The 25,312-nt window shown below is 32.9% G+C and overlaps 3 protein-coding genes across 10 annotated transcripts; 1 reads left to right on the forward strand and 2 right to left on the reverse strand.

The window, feature by feature from the left end:
• The first annotated feature begins 1,505 nt into the window (after positions 1-1,505).
• Positions 1,506-7,679, forward strand: LOC111306725 (uncharacterized). Of its 6 annotated transcripts, XM_089751443.1 has the most exons (15): positions 1,506-1,719; positions 2,283-2,453; positions 2,860-3,120; positions 3,451-3,625; positions 4,088-4,171; positions 4,259-4,500; positions 4,598-4,817; positions 5,127-5,206; positions 5,294-5,378; positions 5,548-5,679; positions 5,779-5,892; positions 5,974-6,021; positions 6,585-6,669; positions 6,912-6,968; positions 7,190-7,679. In XM_089751443.1, exons 3-15 carry the CDS (start codon positions 2,900-2,902, stop codon positions 7,288-7,290), a joined length of 1,644 nt encoding a protein of 547 aa, XP_089607569.1. In that variant the 5' UTR covers positions 1,506-1,719; positions 2,283-2,453; positions 2,860-2,899; the 3' UTR covers positions 7,291-7,679. The 6 variants fall into 6 exon arrangements, with proteins under 6 accessions (XP_089607569.1, XP_022760294.1, XP_022760295.1 ...); XM_022904559.2 differs by lacking the exon at positions 2,283-2,453 and having other exon boundaries at positions 2,733-3,120; positions 7,187-7,679; XM_022904560.2 differs by lacking the exon at positions 2,283-2,453 and having other exon boundaries at positions 2,733-3,120.
• A 491-nt stretch (positions 7,680-8,170) lies between these two features.
• On the reverse strand, positions 8,171-13,483 carry LOC111306726 (serine/threonine protein phosphatase 2A regulatory subunit B''beta-like). Of its 2 annotated transcripts, none has more exons than XM_022904563.2 (13): positions 13,044-13,483; positions 12,709-12,954; positions 12,511-12,613; positions 12,316-12,415; positions 11,459-11,564; positions 11,181-11,271; positions 10,626-10,767; positions 10,323-10,470; positions 10,094-10,203; positions 9,349-9,505; positions 9,104-9,229; positions 8,866-9,016; positions 8,171-8,595 (listed from the first exon to the last, which is right to left on the reverse strand). In XM_022904563.2, exons 1-12 carry the CDS (start codon positions 13,191-13,193, stop codon positions 8,876-8,878), a joined length of 1,620 nt encoding a protein of 539 aa, XP_022760298.1. In that variant the 5' UTR covers positions 13,194-13,483; the 3' UTR covers positions 8,171-8,595; positions 8,866-8,875. The 2 variants fall into 2 exon arrangements, with proteins under 2 accessions (XP_022760298.1, XP_022760296.1); XM_022904561.2 differs by having other exon boundaries at positions 11,459-11,597; positions 13,044-13,466.
• Positions 13,484-14,405: 922 nt separating this feature from the next.
• On the reverse strand, positions 14,406-19,671 carry LOC111306727 (casein kinase 1-like protein 10). Of its 2 annotated transcripts, XM_022904565.2 has the most exons (14): positions 18,957-19,671; positions 18,826-18,866; positions 17,970-18,039; positions 17,715-17,863; positions 17,536-17,631; positions 17,202-17,272; positions 16,656-16,717; positions 16,506-16,569; positions 16,331-16,415; positions 16,025-16,151; positions 15,769-15,842; positions 15,605-15,668; positions 15,301-15,434; positions 14,406-15,155 (listed from the first exon to the last, which is right to left on the reverse strand). In XM_022904565.2, exons 1-14 carry the CDS (start codon positions 19,030-19,032, stop codon positions 14,874-14,876), a joined length of 1,395 nt encoding a protein of 464 aa, XP_022760300.1. In that variant the 5' UTR covers positions 19,033-19,671; the 3' UTR covers positions 14,406-14,873. The 2 variants fall into 2 exon arrangements, with proteins under 2 accessions (XP_022760300.1, XP_089607570.1); XM_089751444.1 differs by having other exon boundaries at positions 18,826-19,172.
• Between the last annotated feature and the right edge of the window lie 5,641 nt (positions 19,672-25,312).

Below are 25,312 nucleotides of genomic sequence, written 5' to 3' on the forward strand. Positions count from 1 at the left end.
TTTGAATTCGTTTGATTTTAAAATAATTAAAATTTAAAATAATTATCAGATATCAAAAAATTTTAGATTAAAAAAATTTTTATAAAGAAAGAGTAAATTTAATGTCTTTAATTTATTTTCAAAATAAATAAGATATTTTAGCTTTCAAATTAAGATGCATACATAAAAAATTTCAATTCCTCTGATAAAATTTTTTTATCAAAATAAATAAATAAATAATAAATTAATAAAATTTTAAAATTTTAATTTCATTCAATCTCACTTCAAATACAAAAAAATTATATCTAAAAATTTTTTGTACCATCAATATCCAAAATTAAGAGATTTTTTTATTATTATTAAAGAATAGTATTTGTCAAAATCATGGTAAAGCATAAGAATGAGGGATACTGCGTTATCTTTAAAATGTTAGCAACACGTGTTGTGATTTCAGCGGATTGTTATACCAATTTGTAACTGCCATGTGCCGTTAATATGAAGTTCCCTCTAATGGAAAAAGAGGGTGCTGAGGTGGGATCCGGTGCCTCCGACAACTGGTTAGGACATAGGGCGTGGAACTCGTCTCAAGCATGGCCGCAGTGTTTACGGCGGACATCCGGGCTTTGACTGTGCTTTTCAACCCAAAAAAAAAAAAAGAAAATTATTATTTAGGCAATTATTATTGACAGTTCTCTAAACTAATTATTTCCGAGTGGTCCAGCTCATATCTCCATATGTTCCCATGATCTTTTATTATTATTATTATTATTATTATTATTATTATTATTATTATTATTATTGTTTTATCAAATTACCTATTTTACTTTAACTTTCTTTGAATTTTAATCACTACCAATTTGTCAACCCCACATCCCTAAAATTCCTTAGTTCTTTAATAAATTTCATAAATATAAATATTTTAGAAATATAAAAGAGAGGAGTTTTGTTTTTGTCAATCGAGATTTAATATTTTCAAAAAGCATTTTGAAAATATTAGGCCTATGTTAAATAATACATTTTTAAAATAGTCTAAAAAAATTAAATTGAAACAAAAATTAAAGATATTTTGGATCAAATTATAAAATATTTTAAAAGAAATTTTTTTTTTTATTATTGAAATTAAGAATCAATACTTTAAAATGTTTTGTTGGATAAATAATATTGAAAGTATAATAAAATTTTCAGTAAATTAAAAAAAAAAGACCATATAATGGTAAATTTTAATGTTAAATACACCTTGTATCTCAATCTCTCTCATTAATTGTCCATTGTCAATACTTTGCAATCAATAAAGTATAGGGTCCCACATGGTCTGAGAGCAAACTTAATCAATTTCATTTAAAGATTAATTAAATTTATTAACCATAATATATACATAAATAATTCAAACAGATAAAACTAAAAAAAAAAAAAAAAACTGAGAAAGAATTACAGAAAGAACAGAACAAAACTGAGGTAGTCTTAGAAGACTTCTAATTTTAAGACGCGGAAATATAAATATGGAAAGCAAAGGCAAAGGCAAAGGCAAGCGCATAAGGCAAAGCTTCCAACTTTCCAAAAGCCTAAAATCCAAACCAATGGGACTGCAATTTCTTCATCTTCGCCTCAATCTTCTCTTCTCTTCGCTTCCTCTTTCCCTTTAGGGATTTCCTCACTCTTCTCTTTACAATTCGTACGCTGCCGTTCTCTCTTTTGTTCACAATCGAACTCTCCAGAAATCCATCCGTATAGTTTCTAATGGTTCGTTCAGTTTAATTACTATAATTGCTTTTTTTTTTTTTTCAATTTTGAGGGATTTTGGTTTTTTTTTTTTTTTTTGGGAGTTATTAGTTTTAGCTCTGAGATTGAGTTGAGATTTGGATTTGACTCTTTCTGTTTGGTTGGTGCGAAAACGTTGGACGATTGAAAATGATTTTTTTTTTACTGTTGGGAAGTTCAGTGTTTTAGATCTTTTTGCCTTTTGAATTATAGCGTTTGATTCTTTGCTATGTGATTTTCGGTTCTTAGATTTCCTTTAGTATCAGATTTTTAGTGTTCTGTTTGGCTGGTGAGAAAATGTAGCAGAAAGCTGGAGTTTTTTTTAATGTTATGCATTCTTAGCTCTTTTCCGAAAATATCTGAGTTGAATTGCTTTGAATTTTATTGACTTACTTAATGCTGACTTTAAATTGTTTGCAATTAGTTTTTTTTTTTTTTTTTGTTAAAGTTTGTTTTGTTAGGTAAGGATCACAGCTTCATTTAATTTTTTCTTTTGAATTGATGATAAAGTGTTGGGATATTAATATATATTTTTTATTCTATAGGTGTTTTGGATTGGTCACTTTGAATGAATGGAACACTGCTTTTGGTGGAACCACTTGTTTTCCTTTGCATTGTTCTTAGTTGGGATTTGGGTTCTGAGTTGAGGTCTAGTTTCTTGTTTGGTTGCCGGAAATGTAGGAAAAACCATGTTGGTTGGTGAGACTTGTGCAAAAGTGCGTCTAATTGTGTATACCTTATTTGGCTAATGCTAGCGTGTTGCAACTAATTAAGCGAACATATTAATTGAATTTTTTTTTGGTGATACATTGCTCACCTCCGTTGAATTATGAGTTTCTGATTATCTGATTTGTGTTTGTTTGTCATATCCTTTGACAGCTGATATCAACCTAAAATTGTGTTTTAAAAGTTACTTGGTTTTCCTTTTGTCTGTTTCTGAAATATTACCCTCATTTTAAGCTAATGTACTCTTATTTCGCTCTTGTTCATTGCAGAATGTATTTGTTGGATGTTTTGGTAAACAGTGATGTGCTAAAGTCAGCAAGATTTTTGTCTGATGAGAATAAGATAGTCAATAACTAATGTATTCCTCACTAATTCTGAGCTAAAATGTACATTTAGGAGCGTGGGTTCAGAAGGGTTGTATTTATCCAATAAAACAATGGAAACTGCAAGGTGTTGGTTCAATATGTTGAAATTAAAAGATAAGCTAAGGCCTTCAAAGAAGAAAGAAGGGGCAGGTAATGCAAAGGAGGTGTCTAAACCAGCAACAAGTGAAGAGGCACCATCAAATGTCACCAAACAGCGGGTAGCAGCTGCAAAGCAGTATATTGAAAACCATTACAAGAAGCAGATGAAAAGCCTGCAGGAAAGAAAGGAGCGGTATGATTTAAAAACTATTCCTCTAATGGAAATTTCCCTGTGTAATAGTTACTGTTATGTCACATAACTATAATGTTGCAAGCAACGTAACTTTGCTCTATATTATGGACTGACAATGTGGCAGAATTGTCTCATATCGAGATGCTTACTAGCAGGTTTTGGTTCAAAACTTTATTCAAAAAACGTGATTCTGTCATTGCATCCTGTATCGTCTGCAAGAATATAACATGATAAAATGTCTTTATGATCGGAGGCACGCTGGGAAAGTTATGGTAGTTTTGTTTTGAAGAATAGGGATGATGGTTTTTGTGTAATTATGATTTTATGCAGACGTGATATTCTAGAAAAGAAGTTGGCTGATGCTGAAGTATCTGAAGAAGAACAAAACAACTTACTAAAGTATTTGGAGAAGAAGGAGACAGAATACATGCGTCTTCAGAGGCATAAGATGGGTGCTGATGATTTTGAGCCATTGACCATGATAGGCAAGGGTGCATTTGGAGAGGTAATTATGTCTTCATCATATTGTACATCATAACTTATGCTCTTCTTTTACTTCTGTTTCTGGCCTTCCTTTAATCTACTTGCCAAAATAAAAATTAAAAAAATTAGGAGCTATGAATACCACTAGATTCATGGTGCTAAAATCTCTTATAAAAATTATTGTGTCTGCCATCAGAACTTTGTTTTCCTGAGACGATGCATCTAGGAAACTTATATATGGACAGGCTTCTACATTTATACTGCTTTAGCTGCCTGATTTGTTAGTTGCTAATGTTTCTGAAAATTTTGGCTGTAGTTTTACCTCTCTCCTGTGATTCACATTTGTACTTGGGTTTATTTTTCACCTCCTGAAAATCTTGATCTCTTTTTTATTGACTGTCTTTCACTCCCCCCCCCCCCCCTCCCCCCCTTAAAGAAGGAACTTTGCCATAATTACTTTCAACTTCCATTTTTCTCATCACAGGTTAGAGTCTGCAGGGAGAAAGCAACTGGTCATGTTTATGCTATGAAGAAGCTTAAGAAGTCAGAGATGCTTCGCAGAGGCCAGGTACGTAATTTTAAGCCTGCTATATATTTTCCTTAATGTGTTTTTAGCCATGATGCTAATTTGTTAGTTTGCATTTTTATTGGTCAGGTTGAACATGTGAAAGCTGAGAGAAATCTACTTGCAGAGGTTGATAGTAATTGTATTGTCAAATTATATTGCTCTTTTCAAGATGAAGAGTATCTATATCTCATTATGGAATATTTACCTGGGGGAGATATGATGACTTTATTGATGCGGAAGGATACACTAACTGAGGATGAGGCCAGGTTTTATGTTGGAGAAACTGTCCTGGCGATTGAATCTATTCACAAACATAACTATATTCATAGGTGAGTTGATGTCACATTAAACCTTTGTACACTTTTATATTATGGCCTTCCTGAGTTTGTGCTAAGGGGTGAACCCATTCTATATCACATGTTGCAGAGACATCAAGCCTGACAACCTGCTACTTGATAGAAATGGTCATATGAAGTTATCAGATTTTGGTTTATGTAAACCATTAGATTGCAGTAATCTTCAGGAAAAGGATTTTTCTATGGCAAACAATCTCAGTGGGGCTCTTCAAAGTGATGGACGACCTGCAGCACCAAAACGCACACAACAAGAGCAGTTGCAGCACTGGCAGAGGAACAGAAGGATGCTTGTAAGTACTCTACAATGTAATATGCAACATTAGTGATTAGTTATTGTTATTATTGTCATACTATTGGGTTTACGAAACAAGAAAGTTCTTGACTTCTTTCTCCTTCATTTTCCATAGTTCTGGCATTGGTTTATTTTTTCAGAGTTTACAAGGCTTATATTCTACATCTGTCAGTTGCCCTAGATATTCTAGAAAGACCACAAGCTCATCTCTTTTTCCTGCTAAGTTTATTTTGGAAATCTTTCTTCTGTTTTTTACTGAAATTGCAAATTAATGTTACTCAAACATTGAAATATTGTAATATTTCAGGCATATTCTACGGTTGGTACACCTGACTATATTGCTCCAGAGGTTTTGCTGAAGAAAGGATATGGAATGGAATGTGATTGGTTTGTATTACTAAACATGGTTTTTTTTATTTGTAATTTGTATTTTTTGAGATATCTTATAATGTTAGTTTTTGGATGCTTTTTAAGGTGGTCTCTTGGTGCTATCATGTATGAAATGCTTGTTGGATATCCACCCTTTTATTCGGATGAGCCGATGTCAACCTGTCGGAAGGTAATTTTTTACCATTATGTTATTATGCTGTCATGATTTGTGCTATTATCTATATTTTTGTCTGTCTTTACATCTGAACACTGTTTGTTATTAGCTTCTATATCACAACTTGTACTTGTCTTCTTTGTTAGCAACGATTAAGTATTGTCCTTTTTCCTACATTTTCCAGATAGTAAATTGGAGAACACATTTAAAGTTTCCAGAAGAAGCAAAACTATCCCCGGAAGCAAAAGATCTCATCAGTAAACTTTTATGTAATGTTGAGCGGAGGCTTGGAACAAAAGGCGCTAATGAAATTAAGGTGTTGTGTTATGTGGTGTGTTCTGTTTTAGATTCTTTGATTCTGTTTTAAAATAGAATGCAAATTTTTAAATTAACTGGCTGTATCTGTTATCTTCAGGCTCACCCATGGTTTAAAGGTATTGAATGGGATAAGTTATATCAAACGAAAGCCGCTTTTATTCCTGAAGTCAATGATGAGCTGGATACACAAAATTTTGAGAAGTTTGAAGAGGTAGAATAGTGTTACTGTATCTAAATATGCAATAACCTGTTTAGAAATATTCTCATTGTTCTCCTTTCTTTCGTGCACTAGGCCGACAACCAAATTCCGTCTGCAGCAAAATCAGGTCCATGGAGAAAGGTTAGTAAAAATACATATATTTTCAATTAAAATGTTTTGAACTTAAAGAACTTGACTAGTTATTACCTCACAAAATATTTTATATACTGTAAATTCCTGCTGCTGCCATTCATAAGGACTGGCCTGTTTCCTAGCCAAGTTTACTAGAAATTTCTATTGAACTTTTTGAAATTAAACGGCACCATTTTTATTTTGGGGAATTTTCATCTGGGGATTTCTGTTGGTTCTTTTATCGCACCTATATTAATGTTTCATCAAATTGGGAAATCTGCCTTTTCCTTAAATACCAGAGCTAGTTTAATGTGAAAATTTATCCTGGGGAGCATACCGGTCTGTTGTCTTTAATATATATGTTATATTTCAGTGTGTTTCAGTATGTTTCAGAAATTATTGAAATCAACCTTGAAAGGGAAGTGCAATAAAAAAATTTCTAAGAAACAGATATAATAATCTCTAGTCTTGAATATACAATAATATTGAAACTAACCTATTTCAAATGGTTAATAATAAAGGGTAATTGCTGATAAATGATGATTCTACTTAATTTTTTTCCTTTGATGCAGATGCTTTCATCCAAGGATATAAACTTTGTGGGTTACACGTACAAGAACTTTGAAATTGTAAATGATAATCAGTTACCTGGCATTGGTATTTTGCTTCCTCCTTCGATTTATATTTTTGTGCCTTTGTCCCTTTTGTTTTCCATGCCTGTAGTTTATCTCAGTACTTTTCAAATACTTTATGTATCTTTGTGAAGATCATTGATACATGTTTTTCTTTATTGATCTCTCTTCTCCTTCCACTTCTTGTTAGTTTGAACTTATCCACTGCAAATTTCCAACCTAGCAAATATCATTGTATTTGACCGGTTTATTTATTCCATTGTGCAGCTGAATTGAGGAAGAAGAGCTCAAAACCCAAGAGACCCTCCATCAAATCCCTTTTTGGTAAGATATTATCACTATTGTTATGCTTTTGGTGGGTGTGCTCCAGTCGTTGGGTTACAGTTTAGCATATTTATTTACTATAAGGTGTTGTTCAGCAGCTTTGCTGCATATAATAGTCGTTAATTTAGGCACATAGCAAGTTTTGATATAGTGTCAATAAGGCATATATCAAGTACTATTTGAGATGGTTGCTGTTGTTAATCTGGGTCTATATTTAGCAGAGGATGAGTCGGTAGCAGCTGCCAGTCAACCTGTTCAAGGGAGCTTCTTAAACCTCTTGCCTCCGCAAATAGAGGCCCCTGAGAATCGTTCAAGAAAATGACCTGCCTCAATATCCTCGTGCTATGGGACGAGAGATGGCCTGAGATATCCAAAGCTAAAATCTTACCGTTCCCCGGAGAATAGCTTTTGTTTTGCTGCGTCTTACATTTCAAATTTTCAGTGAAAAGTTTTAGGGGCAAAGGCCCCAAAACAAAATGGTTTTGAGTATGGAATTGGCTCTGAGTCTTGTGTCAGCTTCAGGAGATTGTTCTTTTGTAAAATAATATCTGAAAGTAAATATTCTTTCATATTTGTTATGTATTCCCCCCCCCCCCCCCCCCCCCCCACCCCAAAATTATGTGGAGCAGAAGGAAGTTCTTGTACAATAACCCATTGTTGTTTTTTCATGTAATTATTTATTATTAACTTGTTCTTGGGTTTACAAGAGTTGTACCATTTTGCATTACATTAAAATAGCTAACCCTGTACTTCGATTGTATCATGAAATCCCCATTTCTCTTATTCATGCAAAATGCAAATGCTATTTTATAAATAAATTATTCGAGCTTAAAAGTTCTGAGGTTCATGCATTCAGCTGTAAGTCATAAAATTGGTCGGATTATTTTGTTCCATAGACATTTAAGCATAAAAAACCCGATTGGAGTTCCACATGCAATTAAGCCATTGCACAAAGCATCATCAGGCACATGATTATGTCAACATACTGCAGCTGATAACTAGCTGACAAGTGACAATATAGTTCGTATATACATCTTTACTAAATGTGCCAGCCGGAGTAAAATGGGTATCAAATCTTCTCTGAATAGGAGTGTGATGCTACCGGCAAATGCTAGATACCTAAACAGCAAAGGATGTCAAGATAATGGTTGGGATGAATGGAAAGACGAGAGGACTTGAGAGGGAGGCATCTCAATAACAAATTATTACAAATAATAACAGTTTCTTTTCATCATAAATTGAATCACCGTGAACATATTGGTATCAATACAAACAAAAAGAAAACAAGGGTAAAACACTTATAGAGATTTACCAACAAGAGGACACCAGGACCGACTTTTTACAAACAAAATTTTGATTTCATTTCATATTATTCTGAACTATGATTATATGGACAGTAAAAATTTCCCTATTCTGCAACTGTCCCCTACACAATCAAGGCATCTGGTATTCTAAGCTAAAGGCTCCAAGTAGAAAGCTCTTGACATTCCCATCTACTCAAAATTACCGTCTGAATATGGCCAGCAGGTGTATATGCATACAATTGTGCCACCAGAGTTAAAATAACACTGGTGTGAGCAAAAACCAGTTCGATTTTAACGGAAACACCTCCATTTCTTGTAGACCTCTGAAAAAGCACAAAAACCAGAACTAATTTCGTCAACAGATTAAGCTAAAGGGATAGCAGTTATAGACTCATAAACTGTCAAAGCTTAGGACACTCTAATTTCTTCAAATATATAATCATTCGTAAAGATTATTTTAGTAACAAGACTGCCATGCATCGTCTGAATCCTTTTTCACAAAATAAAACTTATAATAATAATAATAAAGGACCGCAAAAGAAAACAACTTCAATTGCATGTGTTTACAACAACAGCACCTATGAGGAACTTACCTAACTAATTTCAAAAGGGAGCCTCGAATGATTCATCCCAAATATCTCCACTTCCATTTGAAGCATCCTCAACATCTTCTTCCATAGAAAGCCTAATATATTCTCTATGTGCAAAGCGATCCCACTCTGTCGATGTTGGATTTTCATGCTCCTAATACAAATATATCTCATGATCAACACCTCAAGAAAAAAAAGTTACTCATAATGATGTCAAACTTCAAATTAAACATGCATTTACCTGACGAATAAGAAAAGGATCACGACTTTCAAAAGCGATAAACTTATTGAGATTGAAAAGAATGTTGAAAACATGTCCAGAAAGTTTGCAGCCTTTCAAGTCACGTAGAGTGATGTAGCCTTCATGCTGTAATCAACCAATCATGAATTAGCAATGGTCATGCAAAAATACACATGTATGCATATATGTATGTCTACATGCAGTCAAAAGACAGATGAGTCATCAGTAGAGAATCCAGGAGTGACCTCCGGTCCAATCATGTCAACAATCTGGCATAATACATCCTCAAAAATCACTGGTTCTTGGGCCATGCACTCCATTCGATGTAACTGCTCCTCATAAAAAAATTGCATTTCATTTGGTGTGAGGGCCCCATTTCCATCCAAATCAATGCATTTAAACCTGAATCAAACAAACCGGCTGGTCAGGTGAAAGTCATTATTGATAATACCCAAAATGGGGCTAGTAACAAAATGCGGCAAAATTTTATCAAACAACCTCATGCTGATAAATAAAAACATTGCAAACTTTTAAGTTCTTCAAGCACAGAATCAGATCAAAAACAATTTCTCAACCTAGCAGTCAAGCGAAGAATGATTTAGAATGATTTTCAATTTGTTTCTCCTGAGGGTGATTCACAGGAAAAATCAGTGAATATAAGGTAGTCTTAGTATCATCTAGATCTATCATTGATTGATCTATCAAATCTTAGTGGTTGAAAAGGATCCATAAACAAACTATCAACAATTTGGATCACAGTAAAAGACCAGGCAATCAACAAATTAACACTTCTACAGAACTATGAAGAACAAAAATACTCAGTGATTCTGACTCTAATGATTGCCCCGTCAGATATAAGAGAGGTTAACCACACATAATCCCAAAGTTTCTTGGGGGACTTGCATCATTGTATTAACATTTAAACCACTAAGAGATCATCAGCAAAGAAAGTATTTATGTGCTTCAACTAAAGAAAATGAGGATATATACCAGTACTCCAGACCAGGTTCTGAAGATTTATCCTCCTCCGACAGTATGAAGTACACAAAATCTTCATAACCCATTTTCCCCTCAACCTTACTTCTAAATTTTCTCGGAACCTGAAAGACCAAAAGGATTTTCTCTTTCTCTTTGTTCTTTGATATAGAAGAAAAACTTCCCACTTAAAGCTGAAATGATTTATGTAGATAATAGAAAATAGCATGACACAAATGCAAACCTGAGAAAAAATTCTATCAACAATCCGGTAGGTAAGAGCATGGTTACCATATCTGATAAGGTTCTCTTTGTCGATCAAAAAATCATGGTCGTTGTCGAGCTCCCAAAACTTGCAGTATATTACATAGAAGTGTTCATAAGAGAAGTATCTGCAAGAAGAAAAGATTAAAATAAAATGTTAATTCATCAAATTATAGAGAACAAAAACCAAAATGCTCAATAAGAAATAAAGGTTATCAAAAACCACTATTAATATCATTATAAAACTTCACCAAAATTGCATGCATTCAACAGACTGATTTACCTTAAAACTTTGTTAATGTCTTCTTCTTCATCCACATGCTGCATTGCAGCAATTAGGTTCCCACGCTTCAATTCCCGGAGGGTAAGACGACCAGTTCCTGATCTATTTATATAGTAAAATATTCTATATATGACAGTTTCAGCTGTTACAAACAAAAGAAGTTAAAATACATAAGAGCAGTACTATATCAAGTTACTAGCTCACAAGAATCAGAACTTAACATTGACAGCACAAGAAAAATTTAAAAGTTAATAATTTATTTTTGAAGCAGGTTACAGTATGCTAAATAATATTGCAATACGGCCATTGCTATGGTAATTGCTACAATAATATTGCAATAATGACATTTAGTCACTATTAAATGTTTGCAATAATCCATTACATTTAGTCACTACTAAATGTTAACATACAAACTAATAAATGCAGTAAGCCAATTATCAGATGAGTTTGCGGCCTGTTTGACACGTGTGAAGTGTGGATTCTTGACAACAGTAACAAATATTCTAATTTGAAATGAATTGACAAAGATATTAGTTCAAATGGCTGCTGTCATACCATATCTTTCCTGAAATTCTGGGGTGCTTTGTAAAAACTCCAGTCCTGGATGAGATGCCAAAAGTTCGCGTAAAATGGGTCTGAAATCATCCTGCATTCAGTGCGAATTACTAAAACAAGGCATATAACTTATTAACTTTGCAACCACAATTTTTCCCCTTCAACAACTAGTATTAACAAGGCACATGAATGCACATTATTTAAAAGCATAATCCTTTCCTTCCTTCCTGTCTCTTAGAGTTGTTCAAGTAATATGCATTGAGGAAAGCTGAATATACCTGAGTAAGGTATCTGCAATCAGGTTGCTTAAGAATTGTATAGATTTGGGTTGCTAAATCCATTGTTAACATGTTGCCTCCAATCCAATAATTGACAAATTGATCCCTAAAATTCATTCCAGCGTACATAAGTCCAGACCTAATTATAATTTGTTTAATTTAGAAACAGATGTTAAACCATCAAAGAATGTAACCTTACATTTCATAATTCAATCATAACAGATTATGTTTCGTAGACAAATATCAAATCTCAGATAGCAAAACAAGGGCCTAAAGAATAAATATAATATGATTTGCGAGTTTGCAAGTGGATCAGATAGTTCCTTAACATCAAAAACTACTCAAGCTCTTTTAGCATAGACAAGTAAGCACCACAAGTAACCCCTCCTAAACCCTAACCAAGAGTACAATGAAATACTCAATTTCTACACCTCTCTTCAGACATCGCATTATCAAAGCTTCTGCACAAAGTCAATAAATCCATCCAGGGAACTTCCAGTAATTAGGCCAATACTGCCATCCAACCCTTCCATAAAATAACAGTCTCAGCCTTTTTTTATGTACAGCCAATTACTTAACCCAAAAAGAGATACAAACCACATAGATGCCTACATAATCAAGGATCATATAGCACTACTTCAGGCTATTTCTAATTCTGGAGCAAGGGATCCCTAACAAAAATGGGGATTGCAGAGGCAACCACCACAGAAACCTTTTGGCTAACAGCATTATTTGTAGCAGATGCTTCATCTATTACCAGCCACGAATCAGTGGCTCTAGTCCTACACAGATATCTTCAAAATTATACCACTACACATATAATGAAACTATAAACTCAAAGGTGCACTGAGAAATACCTTGTCACAATACCACTGCTGTTGACATCAATTTTTCTAAACAATGTGGTGAAGAAAAATGAAGGTAGCTTGCAAATGTCTCTCGTTACCCCCTTAAATTCTGCCACACAAGAAACAGAAATTTAACAACACCAGCAAAAACCCACGAAAAAAAAAAAGAACAATTCCCACTAAAAACCATAAATGTTTCCTCACCAGGAATTTGCAATCCCAAATGCCCATAAAAATGCTGATCAATCGCAAATAAGCACTGCTCTTTCAATTCATTTGGAGGTGGACGACCATTTTTAAAATAAAACTGCAAAAACCAACATTTTTTTAGGGTTCAGTCATCAGAAACTATTAATTCAACTAAAAAAGTTCCAAAATTTATCAGCTATGTTTACTTTATACCTGTGGTATGACTTCTCGGACTGGTTCACTGACTATTTTGAGAGGCGAACCTAGAGAAGAAGGGCCAGACCGCTGTTTGACAATACGAGGGGAACCCGAAGTACTACGAGGCGATAGCGGAGGAGTACTCGTAGAAGGAAACATGGACGGCAATAAATTGGTTGTAGAAACATTGATACCGCCTGAATTACCCGTGGCATTCATCGAAGAGGTCCCCGTTTTCGCATCAGTAAGCAAATTCTTAACCTAATTCAATTAAATTAAACAATAACAAAGTAAAAGGTCATAAATAGCCAAAAGGAAGATTATTTGATAACTAATTGTAAAAACCTTACCAGGCGACCAGTTTCAGGGAGGGAAAGCCAAATGGAGAAGAGCTCTTCAGCGAGAAAGGGATTGGATTTGAGAGCTAAGGGAGAGAGCTCAGGGAGCTGAAGTAAATCAGGGTCGAGAGATGCCACGTCACCTAACACCTCCATTTCCATGATTCTGTTTCGAAATTTTATCCCAAATTCAATCCCTTCCCAAACAGCAAAATTTCGGTTTTCGAATAATAATAAAAACTGAAACGTGAAAACCCTAGATCATCACTTTCAATCAAGAGAACAAAAGATAAAAGTTTTTCTTATTTTGACGTGTTTGAATTGAGCCAGTTTAATCCATAGAAAAGAAAAAAAAAATTTTAAATCTATTTTTGGGAATTGAAATAGAAAAATTTTTAAGAGTTTTTTTTTTTTTTTTAATTCAGCGGAGAAAACAGGGAAGAAAAAGGGATAGAAGAGGTTTTTGCAACGGCAGCTTGTCTTTCTTTTATTTCTTTTTACGCGGCATAGCCACGTCAAATCTGACACGTGCCTCAAAGTTAATGAAGCATTTTTAAAGTTCAACGCTTTGGTAAGATCAATAAAGTAGAACAAATTTTTTGGATCATATATTTAGGTTTTAATGATTTAGATTTAAGATGAGGGGGAAACTAGGCGCCAAATTTGATGGATTGATCTTATGGCTGTCCTTTATTTGATGAAAAATTTTTAATGAATTTTTTCAAAATTTTTTATACAAAGAAAATCAAGACCTAAAGAAATTAAAAATAAAAATTTACAAAGATTAAGATTGTAAATCTCAACCTTGCAAAAGCATTCCGACTAAACATCAATTTATTTTTTTTAAATTTAATCCTTAAATTATAATATAATATTTAAATTTTAAAAATTTTTAATGTGATAATTTATGAATTTATTAATTAATATGATATTTTAAAAAATAATTAATTTATCATATGAAATTACATATATTGCTAATGAATATCTAATTAATTAACAAATTTATAAGTTAAATATCATATTAAAAATTTTTAAAATTCAAATATCACATTACATATTTTATTATAATTTAAACACTTTTCATTAATTAATCTAAAAAAATTTGATAAATAATACATAATTGTTTAAGGGGTGCCGTAATCTCCGCCAGTCGTGCCCCACAATTTTAATGTGGCACCAAGGAAAACACCAAAGTTATGATTATTGATGCCATTAAAAGAGGTTTCAATCACCAACAACAATCCCCTATTCGCCTTTACTTTGGGATTATAAGCTAGGCTGCTTAGTCATTAATGGTGACCAAAATGATGATAAACTGTACTAAACCAAAACCTTCTGTCACTTTTGGACAAAAGCAGCGATTACCGTAGCCCATGTTATAATCAGTGCAGCACCCATCTCATTGTTACAGATAATGGCAACACAATGTGTAAGCAGATGACATAAAGCCAGAATGTCTTTGCTACAATAGACTTTTTAGACATAGTTCTTTTTTGCTTCTGATGAAAGAAAGAAACATCAAGTGTTTGTTACAGCTAGAATATTGGAAATATATGAACAATTCCCTAAAGTGAGATCATTTATCTCTTTCTTTTAACGAGTTTAGAGGCATCATAGTGGCAAGAATACCTGACAAGTGGAATTGAGTCGAAAAGTTTTCCTGAGGATAAACTTCTTCCGGGAATTGTTGTGGATGGAACACCAAGTAATGGACACAGATGTAAAAGAGTGACTGTTTGTAAATACCTTAATAGTGCCGAGATCTTCTCCCTTAGAAACTAGAATACGGAGATTATGTGCCCTCAACGCAAGCAAATCCTTACTACCAGATGCATATGACATTTATTTCCTTTTCCCACCCCCTATTGTCAAGAGCTCAAAGCTCCGAAAGGTATCATCACGACCACCCCTTGTGGCTGATGTACGAGTAAAAGATGATGATTTGGATTCAAACCCAGGTTGGACTCTCTGAGTTGTTGACAGGCGACCACCGCTTGAGACCAATCTGCTAGACCGGTTCTCACTAGGCTCACCAGAGGAGCTAGGTCGGCTGCCTGATACGACAGGCCTCTTTGAAGCACTACCATTTCTCGAGGAGGAGTGAGCCCTTTCAGAATCAAGTTGCTGAAGTAGAGAAAAGTTTAAAAGAAAATCATAACTTCTGTGGCAAGTAGCCCAGGCATTTGAATTTCAATTTCCTAGAAAGTGAAATTCAATGGAAAACAATAGATGAAATGTACAAAAAAAATGTAGAAGTAAGGTTGCTCACCACATCCTTCGATGATGGCACATCATCTGAAGATCTGTATCTAGACTGATCACCAGGCAAACCATGCCCAGAGCCATTCCGTCTTGCAAATGCCTCAACAGCACCAGAGAACCTTTCTCGAATCTCTTGGCCAACTACAAAAAATAAAGATATGTGCTAAGAATTGCAAGTTAGCTAATTCAAGGAAATCATGGTCAGAACATGGGCAAGTTAGGTGTCTCCAATACAATATTTATATAAAAAAGTTATCACCAGTTAAATTATCAGAATATATTCTCAAACCATGCTGTGAAAAGGAACAGACCTGAAGGCCTTTCTGTTCTTTCAGTAGATACTCCTGGGGGATTTACACCTGGTTTTGGGCTTGGCTGTTGAGGAATGACAGAAACATGGTATAAGAATCCTTAATGAAGAAACAAAATTAGTATTTCCATTAACATCAAGGCCAGCAAGTTAAAGATCACTGACCCGTGCTCTTGAGCTATAGCCAACCTGTGGATATCTCAGCATAGTCCAATCAAATACATAGTCAAACTGATAACCTGCATCATTTAGTTGTCAAAATCAATAACTTTGGGAGTTCAATCAAGCAGATTTCATGATAAAAAATCTCAGGCAAATTTATGACAATGAACTGAAGAGAAGACTGACTCAATTTTCAAAATTAGGCAAATTAAAAAGGTTAGCAATATTTGAACAATGAGACATAGAATAACAAGTTAACCTTCTCGAATAAAAAGGTCCCGAAACAGCCTTTTCAGGTATGAATAATCTGGTTTGTCTTCAAACCGCAATGCTCGACAATAATGGAAGTACGATGTGAACTCAGAAGGATATGACTTGCAAAGGACCTGAAAATGGCATATTACTTGTCATACATGCATTCAGTCTTCAATTTCTTGAACATGAAGAGAACTAGCAGGAAACCTTTAACAATTCAACTTCTGATTAACCAACTTATTCTTGTCTAATCTCAAATATTTGCATACGAGAATTCCTTGGTATTAACAAAAAAAAAATGTAACGATACCTCTATGGGAGTAAGCATCTTCTTTTCGCTAATCTTGTCATACTTCTGCTTTTTGGTCCCAGCTTTCAAGCCCTGCCATGGAAGGCTGAGACAGAGAACATTAAACTAAGTTAACAATGTGACTCAACCTTTAAAAGGTTTGTGAAGTACGCAACTGGTTATGTATTCAACAAACCTTCCCCTCAGGAAGTACATAAGCACATAACCAAGAGATTCTAGATCATCCCTCCTGCTTTGCTCTGTAAAACCCATATGAATATTAGATGCAGTAGCGTTCGCAGAAAGAAAAACCCATATGAATATTAGATGCACTAAGTTAACTCACCAACTCCAAGGTGAGTATTAACACTAGCATATCGAGCTGTTCCTGTAAGATTTTTGTTTTCCCTATAGGTAAAATGGATAACTTAATAAGTGCCCATGGCTAGTGAAAAAGGTTTACAAAGAAGAAAATACAGTACAATATGAGGTCAGTGTGGCACATATTAAATGATTTCACTAGAGAAATATACATGCAACATAAGAGCTATCGTTATTGGAAGAATTGGCAGTTGATGACTAAAGCTGAACACAGAGTCAAGTGATTTTCTCAAAATAGTTAATCACAAAACCAAATTATTTATCGGGCACTATAAGTCGAGGAACGAAAATGGATGCCTTACGCTGATGAGTTACAAACATAACAAATGAAAATTTTAACCATTTGCCTCTTCTGCTAAGCTAAATAGCCTTTCTATTAGAACTCGTGATCATTAAATCTATTACCAGAAAAATTATTTCAAGCTTAGAGTTATTTAAGTCAGGGCCAATTGATGAACAATCTGCAAGAGGAAATATCAAGTTCTTCAAATAAAAACAAAAAAAGTGTTACCTGTATGGTATGTGCTTATGTGTTTGAAGATCCCTATACTTTTTTGCAAGGCCATAATCAATTATGTATACCTGCAGTGAAAAGGGGGAAACAATGGAATTACACAACACATACTAGGATATCTTGTTGAAGAAGTGAGTTGAAAGATACAGTTATGTAAAGCTAAATTTCAGTTAAGAGAAAAAGAGAACTATTGCTAGAGATAATGATATTTTGAATGGAATATAAAATTGTGTGAAAATCTTATCAACATGATCTCATGCCTTATCATCTATTTAAAAAATCCACAAAAAGCATGGGTAAATACATGCAGGGAATAAACAGAAGAACATGCCTGATTTGCTTTACGCCCTAAACCCATCAAAAAGTTGTCGGGCTTTATGTCACGGTGAAGAAAACCACGAGAGTGCATATACTCAACTCTATTAATCTGAACCAACAACAAAAGAACAAGTATTAGTAAGGCAGCCAACTCACCAGATTAAAGTTCCCTGAAAACGGTAGCATACTTACTAACTGATCTGCAAGCATCAAAACTGTTTTTAAAGAAAACTTCCGATTGCAATAGTTGAACAAATCTTCTAGGCTTGGCCCAAGAAGATCAATAACCATGACATTGTATTCACCCTCAACTCCAAACCATTTTAAATGAGGAATTCCAGCTGCACAGATAAAAGAAAGTAAGAAAAACTACTCACAGACTCCAACTTGCCATAATAAATAAAAAGACACATAGGAGAGGGTGAGAGCAAGAGAAACAAAACTTACTCCCTCCTTGAAGAAACACGTACAGCTTTGACTCATAGTGAAGTTGGGGATGCTTGGTCTTGACAGATTCCTGGGCAAACAAGGGAGTACATATTAGTAACAGATTCAAAACTTAAACATCAGGAAGATTACAAAATTCAATTAAAATATCGAATGGAAAAAGAAACAACAGAAGTATAACTAGAATCTCACAACTCAACTTCTAGAGAAAATTTTCAAGCACTTAAGCAGATCATCCAAAACTATCAGTTTGAATAATTGAAGGATCCATCCCCATTTTAGCAGCAAATATCACACGGTCCAACTCTAAGAATACTCAAAATGAATCACGGTCAAACAAATTCTTATCCTAATTCCTTTTCCTCGTTACAAAGGTAAACATAAAAAGAAACTCTCCAGCAATGCCTTTATAGCAACTTATTATTATCAAACTCACTAGTCGATTTTCTTCCATTTCAATGGCATAAAGGAACTACTTGGGTTTAAAAAATCCCAGGTGCGACCACATCTCCTTTTACGAGGTAGCTCCACAAACATTAAATATAGCATCTCCATAGTAGCACTTATATAGACATCAACTAATGAACTGATTTACACCCCCCACCCCCCTAAAAAAGCAAACGCATGATCTGAAGTACTAGGCATCCAATGAAACACAAAGAAATGCATCACAGCATAACATCAAACACAGTTGCAATTATCCTCAGCTAAATGGATCATTTTTTTTACATATATAGTGATCAACCAATACAGTCTAAAAGAACATAAAAATAACAAAAATAACACATGTACACATACGCATACACCCCGCCTCCAATTGAAGTTGGGGAAAAAACAGTAAAACGCCAAAAATTACCAGCTTAACAGCCACTTCCTCTCCACTTTGTACATTAACGCCTGCAAAACAAAAGCACCATATCAACAAAACAGTGGCAAAGAAAAAAATAAGAAAAAGGAAAAAAATAAAAAAACTAATTATCATAATACCTAAATAAAGTTCACCAAACGATCCACTCCCGATCTTTCGACCAAGCTTGAATTTACCACCAATAATATGCTCCATGATCTAATCTTACTCAACTTTTACACTAAACTTTATCACAATTTAAAAAAAAAAAAAAAACTCCCCTCGTATTTCACTTTATTAATTTCGAAAAATTGACTTTCAAAACAGAAACGGACTCAAAACCCTTTTCTTTAAACTAACTCTTAGATCCATCAAAATTCTTATCCATCAGCTCCAAAATCAAAACCCAGACTCTAAAATCCTTATAAAACCCTCCAAAAATCCGAAAAAAAAAAACCGTTAACCCTTTTAGTGACTAAAGGGATAAAAAAAGGGAGAAACTTGATTGAAAATCGACGGAATACCCATTAATCAGTGAATCAAAACAAGAGTTTTAGTATCATCAAGCTGCATTATCAAGGTGAGGAAAATTCAGAGAAAAAGTTGGGGTTTTTTTTCTTTAAGAGATGAAAACTTACGAGTATTTAAGAAAAAAGGTCTATTTTGATTGCCCCAGAAAAAGCGAAGAGAAAAAGAATCTAAAAGGAAAGAATTTATCGGCAAGGATTTGGGGTTATGATCTATGGATCTGGGTTAAGGACAGGAGTTAATTTTCTCGGGAAAATTCCTTTGGCTTTGGTATTTTGGATGAGAGAGAGAAAGAAAAACGGATGATTGAGGAAGAGAAACTTGGATGATGATATTAGGTGGATTTTTTTTGTTTTTATTTTAATTTTTTTGCCATCTTTTACTATCTCATGACCTTATTTGCTTTATTAATTAATTTTATAGTTGATGCATACATGTTCTATTTTGTATTAAATATATATAATATTAAATTATTATATCATAATTTATAAATAAATATAAAATATATAATTTTGATCAAAATTTTAAATGATGCAATTTTTTATTTTTTATTACATTTAAAATTTTCAAATTAATAAAAAAATATTATTATTAAAAAAATTAATCCTATTGATTTTGATTTTATAAGTGTCGTGTAATGCTTTGATGATAATTTTGTAGCATTATGTATAGTTTAAACTTTAAAGCTCATTTTCACAAATGGTTAAGGCCTTTAAGACAAAAGATAGCATTATTGATTTCTTCACAAATAAATTTCAGATGTTGCTTCCAAAACATATTGAGATGTATTTTGTCCTTATCATTTGATTTCAAAGCAAAGAAAGTTAACAAGTTACCCTTAAAATTAACCAAATTGAATTTTTTTTTTTTTTTAGTTTTTTTTACTATTGAAGGATTTTTATTTTTTTTTAAAGAGAATTGAGATTTAATATTTAAATTATATATTATATATAAAAGAAGAGATTAAATTATATTAATATAAAATTAATTTATTTTATACTTTCTTATAATTTCAAAAATAATAAATATTTTATAAAAATCAATTGAATTAAATGTTAGATTCAATTAAATTAAATTTTTATATATTAAATATTTTTTTTAATTTTGAAATTGGAAAACAGTTTATTAGGGTTTGCCAGGATTACATCAAGGCTTTATTGTCATTATATCATCACTAATTGTTTGCTATTGGAAATTTCCTCAAAAGAAATGTATTGAACAAAGAAGGAAATATATCAAATGACAAAGCAAAGCAATGGCAAAGCAGGCAAGGCAGCCTGGCAGAGGGATACTGGTGGAAGGGAGATAACTTGTCAATCTTCACGTCTCTCCCCAACCTTTGTAAGAGCAGACAACTTTAAATATTCTTTTCTTTTTTCTTTTTTTTTTTTGAGTGGTGTGAGTGAAAATGATGATGAGACTGTCAGTAAAATAATGCCTACAAGCCAAAACAGGGTCATACAGGTAGAATTTTGGACTGATTTTTAGCCTTAAAAATCCAAGGCAGCTTTTGTCAGTGGGGTGCACATTTGCATGTCAAAAAATATGCAATGTAGCTTTCATTCATTCACAAAATGAAATATGGTTGGTAGCTGAATTGACCTAATCTTTTGTTTTTCTTTTTTTCTTATACAATCTATGATATAGATAGATGGTTTAATCTATTATATCATAACAAAATGTGCCCTAATAGTTCAAGATAAATAATTGAAAGTAGATAATTTAACAATCGATCATTAATAAAATTTTAATTTAAAATTTAAATAAAATTAATTTTTATCAAGTAAATTAATTACTTGTTAGGTATCAAATTTTTTATTTTGTTAAAAGTTGTGTGGTCCAAATTAGACCAATCTCTTTACCCCCTCTTGGTTGCATCTTGAACAATTAATTCCAGATTGAGTTTGGGCCACAATCTTATCAAAGGGCCATATATTTTTAAAGAAATAATGTGCCTGTCAATTGGGTTAGAGTACAAAATTAATGCAAGGCAGTTTGATTAGATTTGAGGGTGTAGCAACTTTAACTCCAGCCCCTCTTCCCAGCAATTTGAGCATGATACTATTTCTAAATTGAAAGAATTAAGATTGAATGGTTTGTTTGCTTGAAGATTAAGATAAATTTTTTTTTTTTGGCTATAATTGGAGTTTGAATTCGAGACTTCTAGTTTTTTAATTGACCACAATCTTAAAATCGATTCCAATACCGCTGAATTAACAAGTCATCACCACACTTTTGGAACCAATTCCAATATCATCGAATTAACTGGTCATCTACGAAAGCCAATTATACTAGAAAGAATCTATAGGTTGACAAAGGTTAGCCTTCTTGCATTATTGTATCTATTGGTATCAAGCCATTGAATGGTTGCTATGGTTTTCAAAAGTTAAAGGATAAAAGATCCCAAGCTGAAACCACTTTTCTAAAGAAAAAAGTGTGATTGCCAATAAAGATATACTTTCACTACCTCATAGCCACTGAAGTTTCTTATGTCATTGGATACTTTTATCATAATGAAAGTTGGAAAACTTGGACAACAGTGATAAGTAATTGATTAGGTGGATTAGCTGATGTCTGATTTTGATATAAGGCCGGCCATAGCCATTTGATTATTGACTCTGATGCAATAATAATACCCTCCAAATGGCTACTCTTCTCAATACTCTCAGCTAAATCACATGTCTTAACCAATTTTGCTGACCATACCCTCTTGGAAATTCTCCTTTGATTCTTCACTTTTCACATGGTCTAGTTTATGATTTGCTTGTCATTTTCTATTGAAGCTGCAAGTTCCAAACCACCAAAAGTTTCCTGACAGGGAAATTTCAAGTGGTAAAGACATACAGGAATGTATACACTTGGGAATTATATAATAACTATTGCCTTCTAATAGTTAGGGATAAAAAGATTGTGTTTCCAAAAACAAAGTGGCTTGGTACTTGGAAGTTAGCTCATTTTAAGGTGGTTTGGGTACACCAAAATTAGCTCTTTAAGCACCAAAATGAAAAGTGTCAATGGGAATACAACCTAAAAGTTGCATTAAATAGAACATAAAGATTCATTGAAAAGATAAAAGTAATCAAGTAGCAAGGCTTCCAAAGTTAATCCTCATCAAAAGGCAGTAGACAATTTTTTCACACAAAAAATAATCCTAATAATCTTAGTCTAATTAGCAGAGACTCCCAGGGCCGAGCATGCACTTCCTAACATTTCATTTCATTTCATGTCATGACCTAACCAGCAGTTCTCAATCCTCTTCTCTTTCAGGGGGCAGACCACAAGGCACAAGCATTTTCTGCATGTAAAGATCATAAATAATTCAAGGAGAGAGGAGTTCATGAGGATTTTACAGCGAACAATTCTGGCCATGTGCTGTATCATACTAACTGAACAAAAGGAATAAAACAAGTGCTTATAAAAGGATAAGATAGTCACAACCCCAGATTGAATCTAGTTTTAGTTCATTATCAAACAAGATATGTACCATTACACTTGTTTTCCAAAATTAATATGGGATTGCAGTTCAAGATCATTACCCCAGAAAGGACTGGTTTCTCAGCATACTTAATGAATGCATACATGGGTACACCACTTAGAACAGCCACTAGCAAGTCCAACAACAAATGTCAGAGTCCCATCTCGGACGTGGAGCACAACGTAACTTTGTAAGGGGTACTAGTGAAGAAGCAATGTGGCATCCACTTGCAAAGATATGCAATCTTCTCTACAGCCCACAGGCACCACAAAATGGACAGAACTAACTTCAGCACAAACAAAAGACTATCCCAGGTTCCCAACAAATACTTGTCAGCACAATGAATCAAAATCATACCATTTCGCTTTCCCATTAGGCAAACTTTCATACTCATTGATCTATGTTCTTTCTCCACATATTCCTTGGATGATACTTCTATCCTCATTCCACTTGCATATTGAAACCAAATAATTCCCTTTCAAGTGACAACTTATTGATTTTTTTCAATACAACACAAAGGCTAAACAATTCAAAACCCCAACAATTGTTATCAAAATCCCAAGAAAAATAAAAGGGGCAGCAACTAAAAGAAACCCATATTCCATTCAAAGCCACAAACCCCATAAAAGATAACAAGAATCAAGCAAGACCGTAAAGTATTTATTTAGCTCATAAAAATCCCACAATTACCAATGGATTCATTTTCAGCCACAGCAAAAATAAGCCAATATCGGATAGTGCCCAATGTAAGAGGCATAGATTCCCATGGATTAAACTTTAGGGTTTAATGAAAGATTTAATTAAAAGAATTAGGGTTTGGGTTAAGCGGATTTACCCTCATTTTTCCATTTTGAGAACTGCAAGAAGCAGAAGTTTATTCTAGCCTTAAACGGCGCCGCTTAAATTGCATTAAACCCAGAGCAAATGGACGTTTAAACGATAAGAGAAAGGAGGAAGAAGAGATAGTAGTTGGGCTGATGTATTAAGCCCGAGAGAAAGAGCTTAACCAGGTCCAAGTCTGATTTTGCTTTTTGCTTTTTGCTTTTTGCTTGTAAGTCTGATTTTTTTTTTTTTTTTGATTTAATTTAACATGCAAGAAGCCAAGAATTATGTTTGAACTGATATAAAATTCTTACCATTTATTGATTTTTAATCAAAATATGAATTTATTTTATATAATTTTCCTGTGACTATAACAACTTTTAAGAAAGTTAAGTCTAGAAATTAAGAAATGTCAATGTAAAAATTACAACCTAGCTATTTGGTAAAAACAATGCATTACATGCAAATTTTTTTCTAATATAAAAAATATAATCTTTAATCTGTGTGTATGTGTATCCGATTAACCTGATCGTATTACTAATTATAGAAACATTTAGGCTGGTCTGAACTTAATTGAAATATTTAAATGTCAAGTTCGGATTCAAATTGTGTATATCCGTTATTAGACTTGATTATATTAAAAATATTATTAAAAATAATAAAAAATTTTATATTAATATATTTAAATATATTTTAAAATTAAACTAAATAAATAATATGTTTATTAATAAAATAATATCTCTGAGTTTGAACTCAAAAATTTTGTTTAGGGCACAACTTGAGTATAGCGCTGGACAAGTTTAAAAACTAAGTAATACTTAACAAGGCTTGGTGAAATAGTAGGTCAACATATATTCACTTAAGGTGATAATGTTTCCATAACGATTTGCATCGGATTAGATTCGATTCGAATTTTTGAATAATGTATAATATTATAAATTTTTAAAATTTGATCAGAATTCAAATTAATTTTTTTTTAAATTGATTTAATCTGAATAAAATTTTATCAATTTGATTCGATTCATCAATTTTGAAATTTTTTTATATGATTTAAAATTTTTAATATGTTTAAATAGATTTATATATAAAATAATTATTTTATTTTATAAAAATTTTAAAAATATAAAAACAAATAAAAATATATAATTCGATTATATTATTTTCACTTTCCAATCCAAACCTAATATATTTAATGTTCAAATTTAAATCGAACTGAATAAAAAAAATTAATCCAAATCAAACCGAACATTATAATTTTAAATTAATTTTTGGTTTTCTTAATTTTTTTTTTCTCACTGCTACATTCCCCAAATTGAAAACTTAAAACAATTTAGGACAAGAGTTATTACTATTGTATCATAAAATATCTGGAATATGGTATGGTAGTAATTAGTAAAGAGTAAATAGAAGTCAAGTTGTTATCCATAAATTGGGTTGGTACTTGGGTATTCGAATTTGGATGGACATTAAAGACTCAGCTTGTTTTATTATCATTATCTAGTCGGTGCTACCCTGAATTAACTCATTGTCTCATTAATGTTTTACATTCTTATGTTAGAGACGGTAAAGGATTGAATTTTAATTCTTAAAACAAATTTAATATTTTATCAATAAATTATACGATTATTTGATAATATTTTACATATTTAATTTACTGGATGTTCTGATTAA

Source organism: Durio zibethinus, chromosome 22, assembly GCF_047325235.1.
Source record: "Durio zibethinus cultivar Kanyao isolate XHJ-2024 chromosome 22, ASM4732523v1, whole genome shotgun sequence".
Lineage (NCBI taxonomy): Eukaryota > Viridiplantae > Streptophyta > Magnoliopsida > Malvales > Malvaceae > Durio > Durio zibethinus.